The 14,475-nt window shown below is 44.6% G+C and overlaps 1 protein-coding gene across 3 annotated transcripts in view; it reads right to left on the bottom strand.

Annotated features, from left to right (window-relative positions):
- Nucleotides 1–207: 207 nt before the first annotated feature.
- The window catches only part of SNX1 (sorting nexin 1), a 33,857-nt gene continuing 19,589 nt past the window's right edge, over nt 208–14,475 (bottom strand). For all 3 annotated transcript variants that reach the window (XM_059180752.1, XM_059180753.1, XM_059180751.1), the window contains exons 5-15: nt 12,674–12,717; nt 10,873–11,014; nt 9,859–9,937; nt 9,261–9,336; nt 6,753–6,866; nt 6,465–6,558; nt 5,223–5,428; nt 2,640–2,783; nt 1,997–2,077; nt 1,433–1,504; nt 208–622 (exon numbers count right to left, since the gene is read on the bottom strand). In XM_059180752.1, the coding sequence (XP_059036735.1) occupies nt 572–622; nt 1,433–1,504; nt 1,997–2,077; nt 2,640–2,783; nt 5,223–5,428; nt 6,465–6,558; nt 6,753–6,866; nt 9,261–9,336; nt 9,859–9,937; nt 10,873–11,014; nt 12,674–12,717 (1,103 nt within the window). In that variant the 3' untranslated portion in view covers nt 208–571. The remainder of the gene's footprint in view (nt 623–1,432; nt 1,505–1,996; nt 2,078–2,639; nt 2,784–5,222; nt 5,429–6,464; nt 6,559–6,752; nt 6,867–9,260; nt 9,337–9,858; nt 9,938–10,872; nt 11,015–12,673; nt 12,718–14,475) is intronic.

Below are 14,475 nucleotides of genomic sequence, written 5' to 3'. Positions count from 1 at the left end.
AGGTACCTGAGGTAGGTAGGGGAAAAAAAAAAAAAAAAAAAAAAGAAATCCTAGCTCCATAGGGACGCATCAGCAAAAGCTTGTAAACTCCTATGGAGAGAAACTTACTCTAGACCTGGGTAACTTCTTGGTTCAGAGCATTCCAGACCTGCTTCCCAACTGCTCCCCCGCCTAAAGCAAAAAGCACCACCATTCTGAGTCATGTAATCTGATTTTAAAATATTTTATTACATAATCTTTTCATGGCACCATCAGGAGTAACAGAAAACGTTATTCCCAGTTCCTAACCACAACCTGAAAAATATACATTTGTATTTATATATTTATATCAATACTCCACCCCATCCCCTAACTCCACCACCTAGTGTGGGTCTTCTGCTTAAAGCAACAAACTATTCTCTCAGGTAAGAAAATATATATGGAAGCTAAATGAAGTAACGGTTAGAATGGGGACAGGTAGGAAAGGGTCAAGTCCAGGCTAGGCAGGATGCATCACTGGAGTCCAGCAGAGGTGGAGGACAGTGTATAAAAAGGCAGCGTCAGGCAGGTGGGTTCTGATGTCCTTGGTCCATTAGGAGATGGCCTTTGCCTCAGGAAGGAAGGCTTCCCAGTACTTTGCCAGCTGCAAAGAAGTGGGGACAGTAAGCAAGTGCTCCCACCTAGTGGTGGTGGCAGAGCCAGAGGCTGAGCCTGAGAGGGGAGCAAGCACAGTGCCTCGGCACTCCCCCAGACGCCTGAGCCACCTAAAGGGAGGCTGGAGCTCAGGCCAAGCGGGGGAGATGGCTAGGCTAAGTGGACCCTGGACCAGACTGGCCAGCAAGCCACACTGCCCTTACTTGTCTCTGGACTGAGAGAAAGCATCAAGTGCAAGGGAAATCACTAAAGACAGTTGTGGTTCTGCCCTGGAGGAAGTACCCCTGCGGGGGCCACGGCTTTGCCCAGCTCAGTTAGCTCCTTACAATGGGGCCCACTGTCCACCACACAGACTGGGGCCTCAGCCTTAAGAGGGTTAGGTGAGGGGCGCCTGGGTGGCTCAGTGGGTTAAAGCCTCTGCCTTTGGCCCAGGTCATGATCCCAGGGTCCTGGGATTGAGCCCCACATCGTGCTCTCTCCTCAGCGGGGAGCCTGCTTCCCCTCCTCTCTCTCTGCCTGCCTCTCTGCCTGCTTGTGATCTGTCTGTCAAATAAATAAATCTTTAAAAAAAAAAAAAAAAGAGGGTTAGGTGGTACCACGGGGTTATAGGGAGAGTTGGGGTTTGTCCTTAAAAACTAACTTCTTATAGATTTGGGCAATCCTGCTTAGCAAAAGACCCTGTTAGATGTTCCACGTTAGAGTAATAGGGCCAGCCCATCCCATCCTGTGACCAAAGCCCACAGAAGGCAGCTGGTCTCTGGAGCAGGCAGAGGAGGACAGTCATGCATAATGTACATACCTGCTGCTGTGAGGACAGGAGTGTCTCAAGGTACTTGATCACATGGTTTTTGAAGTCCTTGGATTTCTCTTTCTATAGGAGACAGGATTCTAGAGTGATCATCTAGACAGTTGCTCCTACCCCTCTTGATGGGATGGTGGTGTGTAATGCTGACCAAGGCCAAACACAGCCCCGGAAACTAGAGCCAGCAGCTGAACAGCTATAATTTCCAGTCACACAGCTTCTGCTGAGGCCTTGCAAAGTTTTCTTCATGGTGGGTGGGGGTGTTGGGGGATGAAGAAGACAGGAGCAAGGAAAGGGGACCAAAGGACACAGGATGATTGCAAGCTTTGTTTTGCGTCTAACTGTTCTGGTCTAATGACACAGGCCAAGCTACTTTGCCTCAGAACACACATGTAAATACACACACACACAGACACACACACACAAAGGCCACGACTGTTCACAAGTACCAAGTCACCAGCACTTCCACCTATCTCCCTACTTGACAGACGTGAACAAAACCAACACTACCACTAAAATCAGGCACTGCACACGTGTGAGAAGCAGGATGTTCTATCTCACCTCAAACCGTATCACTTCTTTTCGGACCACAGTTGAAATCCTTTCAAAGTCCCTTTCATACTGAGTTACACGAGACTCCCACTGGGAAGAAAGGGGAAAGGAAGGGTCACTTAATATTATGGTACCATTACTGAGTCTTGACCCCTGGACAGCAATTCTACATATGAGACCTGAATTGGTCATTATGTCTTTCCATCCCTCTGGGTAAGATTAGAAACCATATGGGACTCAGTGTGTAAGGCCATCTGGCTGGAAAAGAGGTACTGTGTGCACCAGGCCAGGCCTGATCTCTCAGGAAGTTCTGACACTCCATAGCCTCTGGCTCAGGCACCCACCAGCACAGCTGGGAGTTCCAGAGAACTGAATTTCACTCTCACCACTAGAGGGGCATATCTGAATCACCTTGGAGTTTTCTGAAGACCCACCCAAGACCCCTCCCTCGGGGACTGTGACTTGACCAGCAGGGGTGGAATGGCACAGGAGCAAGCCGGGACTCCTCCGAGGCTTCCCCAGCAGCCACTGCCTTTAGACTCAAACAGCTCCCTTGCCTGCTGTGGGGGTTCAAGCATCTGGGTGGGATGGGACCTGGGCCCATTCAGGAGTCCGTCAAATACCCGCACTGGTCTGCCTCGGGGGGCCTCACCTCTAAGATCTCGTCCTTGGCCTGCTGCAGTTTGTCAGGCTTGTTGGCCCAAAGCAGCCGAGCCTCAGCCTCCCGTTTCTTCTGCAGCGTAGCTTGAGCGTCCTGCCAGCGCTGCCAGGTCTTCATGCGCTGGTCGAAGGCAGCCTGTGGGGCGGGGGGTTGGGGAAGAGCACAACCAGCCCTGCAGGAGCGCCACCTGCTCTGCCGGGGGCGGGGGGCAGCTGTGCTAGAGAAGGACGGAGCAAGGGCAGGTTCTGCAGCCACATGTTAGTGCCCAGCTGGAAGCCTAGTATCAAAATGCACAAGCTTGGCTAAGACTCCTCTCCCAGCCTCCAGGAGGCCATGCTGCTTCATGCGACTCCCCAGGCTGGATGGCTGGGAGCACAGCAGGTGGCCTAATGCCAATGCCCAGTACTATGGCTTCTGAACTGCTTCCCTCAGATTAGTCCATGGGTCTCCACACCCTTCCTGAGCTCCTGCCATGTGCCAGGAACTAAGATAGAGGGTAACGAAACACATGGTTCTGCTTTTAATGGAGCTTATAATCTAATAGAAAAGGCTAACATTATATTAATAATTACCTATAAATGATTACATGTATGCAGAGTACAGAGAAAACAAGCAGGGGACCTATAACCAAATGACAGAACTGGAGACTTAGCTTAGCCTGGAAAATACACCAGGCAAGGCCAATCTAAGGAAGCAGTCTTTAAGTTAACACCAAATAGTATACACGGTAAGCTTAACAGATCTTTAAATAAATAATTATAGCTACCATGGGGACACACGGCTTCCATCTCATCTACATATTCAACTGTGGAAGGCTACCAAGGCTCACAAGAAGCTCCCCAAGGTCCACTTGCTGGTTTGCCCTCATTCCAGTCCCTTGACTGCATTTCCAGAGGAGACCTGGTGGCCTAACCATGCCATCCACCACCCCCATTGGCTCAGTAAGACTTCAAGAGGCAGCCTGATGAGAGATCTGAACCCAGGGCCAGCCTTCCAGCCCTGTTCCATTTGCTCTCCTTTGCTGCAGAAGTCCCCTGGACGTTTTCTAGGTCTCCTTAGTGCAGCCCTTCACCAAAGTTTGAACCCTAGGGAGTTAAACTGCCACCACATTCACCTTTTCCAGTCACGTGTGACCACCTGAAACTTCCTAGCAGCTCAATGTCAAAGGACAGGTAAAGGTAACTTTGTATCCATGAGACTCAAGCCTAACCTTCTGGGTTAAGAGTGGTGCAGCTCCAGGTTCAGGGAAAAGCAGAAAAGAAATATTTGCTCATCGCCTCAATCCTACTGCCTACCCTCACAGGCAGGTGAAGGGTCTCTGAGAGAAGCCTAGCTCGCAGTTCTGCACGCAGGCATGCTGCCCCAGCCTCTGCCCAGAGCTCTAGGCTGGGCCCCTCTCATCTCTGTCCACAGAGGCTCACCCAGCCTGGGGGCGGGGGGTGGGGGGGATGGTCACATCCCAGAGCTGTGCTCTCCTGAGACTCCAAACAATGCCCCCCTCTGAAGACTTCCCCAGAGAGGGCACATCCCTGAGGTGGTGCTCCAGTTTTTGTAGTCGGACCAGTTCTACAAATTCCAAAGCAGGTTATTTTTCCAGCCTCTTATCAGTCTGGAGTTAGCAGCAAACCAGACAGCTGAGGGGGAGGACAATGAGCAACCTCATAGGCCACACTGAGCAGCTCTACCATGGAAGAAATGAGAGCCCTGGGAACAGCTTGGTTCTTGACAACACAGGAGCTCCCTGTGGGGGAATGCTGGAGATGGGGAGTGAAGGTGGCCCTGTTCCAACTCCGAGGTCCCTCCTGGTCCCAAGCTGGTTCAGGGGCAGACCCAGGCCTTATAAGGCAGGTACCAGGATCCCTCTTGGCTCTTTCCTCTATCACAGGGGACCATGCGAGAGCGAATACCACTGCCCAGTAAAGCTTCCTTGGCCACCCTAAAAGGTCTCGGGAAACCAGACTGCCCTGGTTACCAGGAGAAGAGGTGAGGTACTTGACCTGAGAGGCAGGCGGCAGTGTTGTTACCATTGTGGGCAGCACAGCACACAAAGGACTCTGGTGACAAGATCTCTCAGCCCCCTGGCCACACTCCTCCATGCAATGCCAAGCCAGTTCCGTGTAGTTACCTGACTGCCCACGTTAGAGGGACAAGTGGAAGCCAGCAAGAGCTCTTACCAGGGCAAAGCTGCTGCTTACTGTTAAGGAGGCAAAGACCAAAGACTGAGGAAGTCACTGCTCCACAAGGCCAAGACAGCAGGTCTATAATAAGCCTCGTCTGAAAAAAGGAGCACTGTCCAGCTTCAACAATAAGGAGGGGCCTACTTGGAAATTCAAGAGTAGTCTCTTCTCCAAATATTTTAGTGTTTTAAAAACTGGCTGTAGGCCTCAAAATGACTCTGTGATAACTAGCTAACAGTTAAATGGATTTTTTGGTTCAAAAGATACCTTCTCTCCTAAGAATAAAGCTGCACCTATTTTCAGCTATAATGGATGGAAATATCTTGGGAAGGGAAAAAGCAAAAGAAAGACAAATCAATGGGAGCATGGAGAAAGAGGAAAGGAAAAAGAAGCTTACACGGACAATGGCCAGGAGACGAATGTAGTCACTCAGGAGCTCAGCAAGGAGGAAGAAGTCATTGTTGGCCTGTTCCTGGTGGAGCTGCTCAATTTTTTCTTCCACCTCAGCCAGCTGGGAGAGTGCCCGTGACAATGCCGTGTTGTCCTCAGAGCTCCCAAGCATGGCTAGACTCTTTGCAAACTGGGCCGTGTTCAGCGCTAGCTCTGGAAGAAGACAGCAGAGGCCTCTGATCTCACAAGGAAAAGGGAGAAGTCAGCTGGCACTGCAGGGCATGCCTTAGCAAAGCTGCCTCTGCATATCTAACAATGGGGGGCTCTGTGACCCAGTCACTTACACCCCGGCCACTTGGACTTAATAGAGTGAGCGGAGTGCAATGTGGTCACACGAGCAGGGAGAGGCACATGCTGGCCGAAGTATCACTAGGTTGAGGCCTACCTGGAAGAAGCAGCTCCAATATTCCTGGAGAAGCAGGGGCAGTTAATACAAATAGGACAAAGGAATGATTCTAATTTTCACGTTAAAGCTCACGGTTAGCAGTCTGTTTGCAAGACAGAGAGTGAATGTATGTGCACACTCCATAGTCTTGTATGTTCTAGAGCAGGGCAAACATTTTCTGTAAAGGGCCTGAGGACTGAAGCTTCGTGGACCACATACAGTCTCACTTACTCTATTTTTTCACTCTTCTCTTTAAAAATGTAAAAACCATTCCCACCTTGGAGCAAAGGCTGAGAGCCAGAAGTGGCCCATGGGTTAGGCCCTACATTTTGCCAACCCTTACATTGTCTTCATTTTAACAGTTTTCTGCCTGTTTTGATTTCTGATTATTACCATGTTTAAGGCAGGGAAGGAATGCATTCAAACGTGGAAAATTTTAATAGCTCTTAGGCAAAAGTTAGGAGACATACATGGTTTCCATGAATTTACATACTGCCCATCTGATCATGTAGCTGAAGTGTGTGACATTACTTTGGATAAAAGCCACCAATTCAAATCATACCCTCTGAAGGCCATGAGTGTGGGCTGGCTTCCCTGTATCCTTCCCAGGTAGAAAGTACAATGATCACAGTGGCTGAGGTGGGAGGTGCAGGGCATACCTTTTTGATGAGAACATCAAGGACTAGGTGGGCTGAGTTTCCATTTGAATGGCTGACAGACTTGGGGACAGGATGTCCTCCCATCTCCAGCTCACTAGCAAACATCAATTTCCCCCAGCTCCAAGTGCATTTCCAAGGTTGTTACCTTTCCTATGGTTGACTAGAGTTTCTACAACAGCATGCAGTTTCCGTAAGCGCTGCTCTTCACACTCTACTTCCTGGAGCTTCTCCTCAAACCACTGAAACACAAAAGCCCAGATCTTTAATGGAGGGGACTCATATAGGCATCCAGCATGGCATTTCCTTAGCAGTTTTTTTTTTTAAAGGGACTGAATTATATTAAAAAAGTCTCTGAGAAATTCAGGACTCTTCAGGGCATCTGACCCATAAGACTGAGGGAGCAGGGGAAGCTGAGAGACACAGGGCTACTCACAATGTCTGATTCATTCATCTTGATGGTCATTTTACTGACGGCATCTGTGGCTTTGTTGAACATCTTGAGGAGACCAGCGCCACTCAATGTCTGGGTACCCACGGCGCGTGGCAGCTACAAGACCAAGAAGGCGGGATGGCATGTTATCTGCTGCCCCTATTTTAGGTTCAGAAGAATTAGTATCCATCAGATGGTATGCCCAAAACTTGCTAAACAAATTATTTGAACTGTAGATTGCTGTTTTCAAAAGCAATTAGGCACTTCTGTAACTAGTACATACAGAAAGAAAAAAAAAATCAAAGGACTATGTTAAGCAGAATTAGCAAAATTTTCAGCTTTTGAAATAGTGTGCAGAAAGAAATGAGAGTAGGATTGTTACGTGGCCAGGTGACCTCGTGTTGAGACTGTTTGTCATCCCAGGCATGAACTGCTTAAATTTCAAACACACTTTTGCTAAAAGATACTCTGGGTTAGCATACTCTGCACACAGCTGGATATAATGTCTTGAGAAGCTTTGAAGCTGTCCTGTGATTCCATTTGGATTTTCCTCAGTGAACAAAGGTCTAAGGACAGGAGCATTATTTGTTCAGATTGAGGTTACTTTTAGGGATGATCTTAATAAGCCAAGCATGCCAAACATTTAGAAACAACTTGGTTGATTCAGTCCTACCACTACTTTCCCAAGGTACAGAATGGATGCTAAAGAATCTACAGTAATTATAGTATACCATGCTGAAAAATTAGATTACAGGGCAGTAGTTTTCAACTTGGGACCATTTTGCCCCCTAGGGGACATCTGGCCATGGCTGGACATAATTCTAGCTGTTCAGACTGGGGAAGGGTAATACTGGCGTCTACTGGATAGAAGCCAGGGACGCTGCTAACCCTATATTGCACAGGGCAGCTCTCTAGAGCAAAGAATGATCCAGCCCTAAGTGTGAAAAGTGCTGTTGGAGACAAACCCTGTTTTAGGGATATGAAGTGGAGATGAGGGACTAAAAAAGAAAAATGGATATAGGAATCCAAGAGGAATGAAAAGACTTTTTTTTTTTTTTTAAAAAGATTTTACTTATTTATTTCACAGAGAGAGAGATCACAAGTAGGCAGAACAGCAGGCAGAGAGAGAAAGGGGAAATAAGGCTCCCCACTGAGCAGAGAGCCTGATATGGGGCTTGATCCCAGGACCCTGAGATCATGACCTGAGCCGAAGGCAGAGGCCCAATCCACTGAGCCACCCAGGCGCCCGAAAAGATTTCTGCATTCAGTAAAGAAACTGTAATGTAAAAGTTTCATTTTGGGCGGAAAAAACCCATATACTTAGTGCCATTTTCTTCATGAGAGTAATGCATACTATATGCAAATGAAAATTTAAAATAACAAATAAATAAAACCTTTAAAAGTAATAACGAAATGAAAAAACAAATACAAAATGATAGTCCTACCCTGTCTTTTCCTTCCTTCCAGTTTTTTTCATATGAGATACAACACTATTTTAATCCAGTGTTTGTAGAGATTCTTAATGACTAACATGTTCATATAGCTCTATATACATGCTGTTTCAAGTTTCACTTCCCATAAATTTTTATTTTTATTTTTTTAAAGTAAGCTCTAAACCCAACATAGGGCTTGAACTCATGATCTTGAGATCAAGAGTTACATGCTCTACCAACTAAGCCAGCCAGGCACCCCATGTAATTCTTTTAATGTATATTTCCAGTGAATATATATAAACACTTCTGTATATTTTCTGTTCAGAATTATTGTTAAGAATAAAGTATTTGGGGTGCCTGGGTGGCTCAGTGGGTTAAGCCGCTGCCTTCGGCTCAGGTCATGATCTCAGGGTCCTGGGATCGAGTCCCGCATCGGGCTCTCTGCTCAGCAGGGAGCCTGCTTCCCTCTCTCTCTCTCTGCCTGCCTCTCTGTCTACTGTGATCTCTCTCTGTCAAATAAATAAATAAAGTCTTAAAAAAAAAAAAAAAAAAAAAGAATAAAGTATTTGTTGCATTGTATATTTCACTTACTTCTTCAACTGTTAGTAACTGGACCATCTCCAATTTTTCACAATCATGAATAGTCTATGCATAGCCTATAAAAAAGACTGTCTACTTGAATCAACACTTTTGCTACATGGCAGTTTTGTGGTGTGTGGTAACCTGTTTTGAACCAATGCCCCTCAGCTCCTGCTATAAAACAAGCATTCAGTCTGAGCCAAGTAGTAACTTATGAAAGACATGAAAAGGACATGCCAAACAGATCACTGTATTGTTCCAGTAAGATAAAACTAGGTTGCAGTCTGACCTCTAAAACCAGTTGCTTTTGAATACAGGTAGAACTTCTTTTATTTCAAAGGCTGAAAAATACCTGTCATTCTTGAGAGGCTTACAAATTAGGATATAGTCTTGTACTAAACTAAATGCATGTAAAGTGCTCAAGTGTTTGTTGAGTGAACTGGTTTCATTTCAGTAGAGGCAGAGAAAAATTATGAAATTCAGTTTGTATAATACTAACCTCTTCTTTTTCCAAGAACTCCCTGACATCAGGGTCCTGTAACATGGTAGGATGATTCACAATCCTCTGAAGGTACCTACAAGGTATAAGCAGTTATCTGGCTAGTCAACCTGGCCTCACAAAGTTTTGGGTGTTATACACTGTAGGCAAGGGTACATCTTTCATTACTTTAACATGTCCTCAGATAAGGCACTTAAGTGTGTCTCTGCTTATCAGCACCACGCTCTAACCAACTGAGCTAACCGGCCAGCTAAGTTTGTCTCTGCTTATAAGCACATTTAAATTCACATTCCTCACTTTTCTAAAAAGGGAAGAAAAATAACTGCTCAGAAAGAGACCTCGGAGCCATTCATATTTGATTGTCCAAGGGAATATCCCTGTCTGCTCACTCGGGATGAGGAAAGAAAAGAAGATGGTCTGTTCCTAAGGTGGGAAGGTCAGGGACTTAGAAAAGATTAAAGAGCTTGCAGATGTGTGCATCTTTAATTCAGTCAAGTCTGATCTCTACTAACTTCAGTGAATGTTTCATGGTTAAGTCTCAGTTTCAGCCTCTCACCTGTTCTTATGTCATTCAGGAAAATGGTCGTATGGCACTTACCTTTCTAGAGCGGCCCTCCGTTTTTCAAGAAATTCTGCAGAAGAAGAATCTTCCTTCCCAACTTTTACTTTTGTCATGCCTGAAATGGAATTTGAAAAGTAAAAATAAATGTAAATAAATCATCATGAATTTAAAAAATAATAATAACCTGTAAAAAAGTCCACAAGAGGAAAGGCAATGAGAACAGCATTACAAAAAACAACCAAAGGCCACTTCTACACTTTTTTTTTTTTTTAAAGATTTTATTTATTTATTTGACAGAGAGAAATCACAAGTAGTTGGAGAGGCAGCCAGAGAGAGAGAGAGGAGGAAGCAGGCTCCCCGCTCAGCAGAGAGCCCGATGCGGGACTCGATCTCAGGACCCTGAGATCATGACCTGAGCTGAAGGCAGCGGCTTAACCCACTGAGCCACCCAGGAGCCCCACTTCTACACTTCTATGTCATGAGAATGCATGAACAAAAGGTTCTTTACATGAGAGTCATATTCTGAACTAGTCTCAAAGTGCTGAAGGTTAGTCTAAACTCTGGGACTTGCAGAACATTATACGTTTTCTAAAAGGGGACCACAGGACTCTGAGTATAGATTAACAAACATCAACTGATGGCAGTGAAAAGGTTCCTAAGTCCCCCTCCCCTGCTGCCAATCCCCTTTCAACTTAGTATATTTCAGTCTGAAGGAAACAGAAATCATTTAAGACTCCTGATACCAATACAAACATGAACACAACACAACACACCTACACTGATACAAACATGAACACAACACAACACACGCAAACACAGAGAGCTGTGAAAGCTCAAAGCAGAGCCTCCTACTGCACCTGAGGAAAGAGTACATGTCAAAACATGCTATCTCTCTAGACCTCGTGTAAGTTATAGGAAAATATTGGAAGTATCTCTTTCCTACCTATAAGATTCCACACTGTTAATAGTCTCATGTACTAATCAGAAAATATATTACAGAAAGAATGCAAAGGAAAAGATTCCAAGCAGAATAAAGACCGCAGAGCTTACCTATTAGGCTTTTCTCGGGTGGAGGAGGGACAATAAAGCCATTCTGAGAATGTTTCTCGGAAAGCTTCTCATAAAGACCCAGAAAGTCACTAAATCTTCTTTTCACTGCAAACTGTTTACTCCTGAACATTGGTAAGCTTGTCTTGGGGACAGAAAAAACACAAGGTGATTTCATTTCAAACAGAAGATGATTAAATATCTTTAAAGTCATCTGGCTGATGTGAAAGGAACCTATTTCCCAGATCCCTATCCTTTAGCCACCTGGCAAATAACTCTCTCCAAGGCTGAGATTCTTAAACTTTTTGAACTTCAGTACCCCCTGGCTGTACAGGATGTACAGGATTATAAAGGCAACTAACTGAATTCAAATCCAGTTCTACTTCCGGGTTAAGAACCCTTGCTCTAAAAGGAAACAGATGTTGAAGTCTAGTTTAAAGTGGCAATCTATGGTCACCTATAACCCATTCATCTTGCACTGCTTTCTTAAGGGTACTGGCTGCTGGAATTGAAGCAGCAAAACTAAAGACAGATTAAAGGGGGCGTATCAGGTGAAATGTCCACGCTGGAGATACTTTAACTTCTAAAGTGTCACTGAATCTAGAACTCACAGGTGGCCTGCTAACAAGTAGTAGTGAGACAATATAAAGGAGACTTCTAATAAAAAAGACTAGGCCTACATCCTAATGACAGATCATTTAATACTCACCTGGTAGGCAAAATTAAAGGAGGCTGTCCTTGCCGATTGTTGGCAAAGCAGTATATCAAGGAGAACTTTTACACATGCCAATGGGAGTATAAACTGGTACAAAGACTTCTAAAAAGTTTGTATTCCAAAAACAAAAATGAAAGTTTGTATTCCCTTTTTTCAACATTTGCTCTGTGACCCAGGGGAACTACTCCTGGTTATAGACCCTAGAGAAACTCTTCATGGTGTTTACTAGCAGACATGTGCAAGAAAGGTCATGGTTTGTAATTACAAAAACTGGAAACATGCCGAATATTCACAACAGGAAAATGGGTAAATATATTATGCTATAATCACACAACAGACTAACTACAGCTACACAAAACATGGATGGGTCTGAGAAACAATGCTAGTCAAGAAAGCACTATTTGCAGCATGATGCCGTTTTTATGAAATTTAAGAACAAAGCAAAACAGTATATTGTTCAGAGATACGTATGTGAAGACTCTTTATAAAGGAAATGAGAAACTCAGGAGAGTGGTTGCCCTGAAGGTGTGAGGCAGGGGATATGAAGGGAGAAACACGCAGGTGGATTCAATGGTACTCATCTTAAGATTGGTGGTAGGCTCGGGGCTTCATTTTTTATGCTTCATAACCTGCATACAACATTGTATAAGTTTTGTATGCATTAATGTTATATAAAAAAGGAAGACCAGACCCGAGGGGTAAAAGGATAGGGAAAGTATTAAAAGAAGCTCCACACCGGAAACCTCCTAAGAACTGATGATTTTTAAATAGGTGATATAGTTTGGGGCAATCCACCAAACTAGTTCTAAGCCACAAAGGTCCTAAGAGGGATGGGAATATATCAGATATACCACGTCTTAAGAAAACTTACAAAGTTTCATACTGAAGTGTTAGCTCTCTGGAAGAAAAGTGGAAAGGCTCAGATGAGATTACCAAAGGGATGCAGGCTTGCTCCATCTTGAGTAAACTTGAAGGAGGATGTTGGCAAAGAAACTAAAGAAATACCCAGAAATAATCTGAATGATGACCTTCTTGATACAAACACCCAAATCTATTAAGCTGGTCACCAGTAGGGTCACTTGGACTCACCTGTGTTGTAACTTTGTAGGCTACATAGGCATTCATACCATCCCCTGTGAGAAAACAAGAAAGCGTAAGAGGATTATTCTGTGAATCAAAGCAGGGCTGATCTTGCTCACATTTAACCAGGAATCATAAGCCACAGGAGCCCTGCATAAGAAGGGATACTTGTTTCATCTCCAAGCTTTATATACTATCCTACAATCTTCTACTTTGCTTTAGGGTCTCTGTGTCACATATCATGGCCCCACAGATACTGGCAGGGCCCCAGGTTGAGACAGACAAGAGAGTCAGCCCCCTGTTCCAAGGCCAGGCTCCATTTATACCCTCCACAAAGCAGCACTGGATACTGACAATCCATTGGTTGTTACCATGCCAATATTTGGGCTGGTTATACACATCTGTCTAAAACCAAACAATTCTCTTGCTGTATAAAGCAGCAGGAGGAGAAGGAAGCAACTGATGTAAAAGGAAACAAGCAGTTCTACCCTAAGCTAGCTCTGGGCTCCATTTGCTCTTTCAGAAATACTGTCATGGACCCCTCCATTGGTCCTGGGGACACTGACCTCTCTCATCTAGCATGTTCACCCAGAGCAAAGGGCCTGGCAGGAAGACGCTCCGGCTGCCTGATGTCACACAAATCTCTTTCCTGGAGGAATTATTTTTCTGAAAAAGCCTTTGACTGTTAAATAATTTGGGATTCAGGCAATTGTTTTTCTCTGTGGTAGTGTCCTGACCTAGACCACTTAGGGACATAAAGGCGCCATTGACTCCGAGTAGTGAAAAGACACACTGGACTCAGACAAAGCTCCAGTGCTAGAATCTGGTGTTTTGGGTTGGTTTTGTTCCCTTCTTCCCAACCCCTCAATTATTTCCCCACACCAAACAGGAAAACCTAGATCAACAATTACTAGCTGCTTAAGCTTCTGAACTGGTCCTGGGAGAGGGCCCAGGGGAAGAAGGTACAGTACCAGATCAGCAGGGTCCCATATTGCGACTTGGTTTCAATGACATGGCTAGGAATGCCTGCTTTTATAAAGTACACAGACGAGCTGGAGATTATACAGGAACAGAGGGCTTGTCTTCTCTACCTCTCTAATCCTACCAAAAGGGTGTGTATGAAACAGAAATCATAAGCTAAACCTTAGAAATCACTGCGTATCAATTACCACTGTTAGTTCTCTTCTAAATCACTTATACTACATTGTGTAACACTACTAAGGATGTTTACTATAAAAGGAAAAAAAAAATCTAAATTTACTTTATGAAAGAAGTATTCAGAATTTCACTCATAGGTCATAGTCAAATTTCCAAAAGGTCAATCCCATAATTTAGTGCCTAGAATAAAGGGAAGCCTAAGTGCAAACATCCATAAAATATAAGAGCAAAGCAGGATCTTCAGTTTGCCAGTGTATCTGCTGCTTTTACTGAGACAATGAGAAAAAACATACCTGCATGTACATACAGAGTTCACAAAATATGGAAATGAGCAAGTAATATAGCAGTTTTAAATTTAACGTTAATTTCCTAAATAATTTCAGAAAGTTGGAGATGGCCTATACAATTACCAAGGCTCTAAAAAGCACATCCTGGTATGAGTGGGATTCTAATTAATTAGATTCTAATTTATTTTTTAAAAAGATTTCTTTACTTGATTTTCAGCAGAGAAAGTGTGCACGCATGAGTGGGAGGGGCAGAGGGAGAGAGAATCTAAAGCAGACTCCATGCCAATGTGAGGCTGGGTTCGATCTCATGACCCTGAGATTGGCCATGACCCTGGTATCGGCACCTGAGCCGATACCAAGAGTTGG

Source organism: Mustela lutreola, chromosome 7, assembly GCF_030435805.1.
Source record: "Mustela lutreola isolate mMusLut2 chromosome 7, mMusLut2.pri, whole genome shotgun sequence".
Lineage (NCBI taxonomy): Eukaryota > Metazoa > Chordata > Mammalia > Carnivora > Mustelidae > Mustela > Mustela lutreola.
Note: the sequence above shows the minus strand (reverse complement) of the source record. Positions and strands in the feature narration are given on the sequence as shown.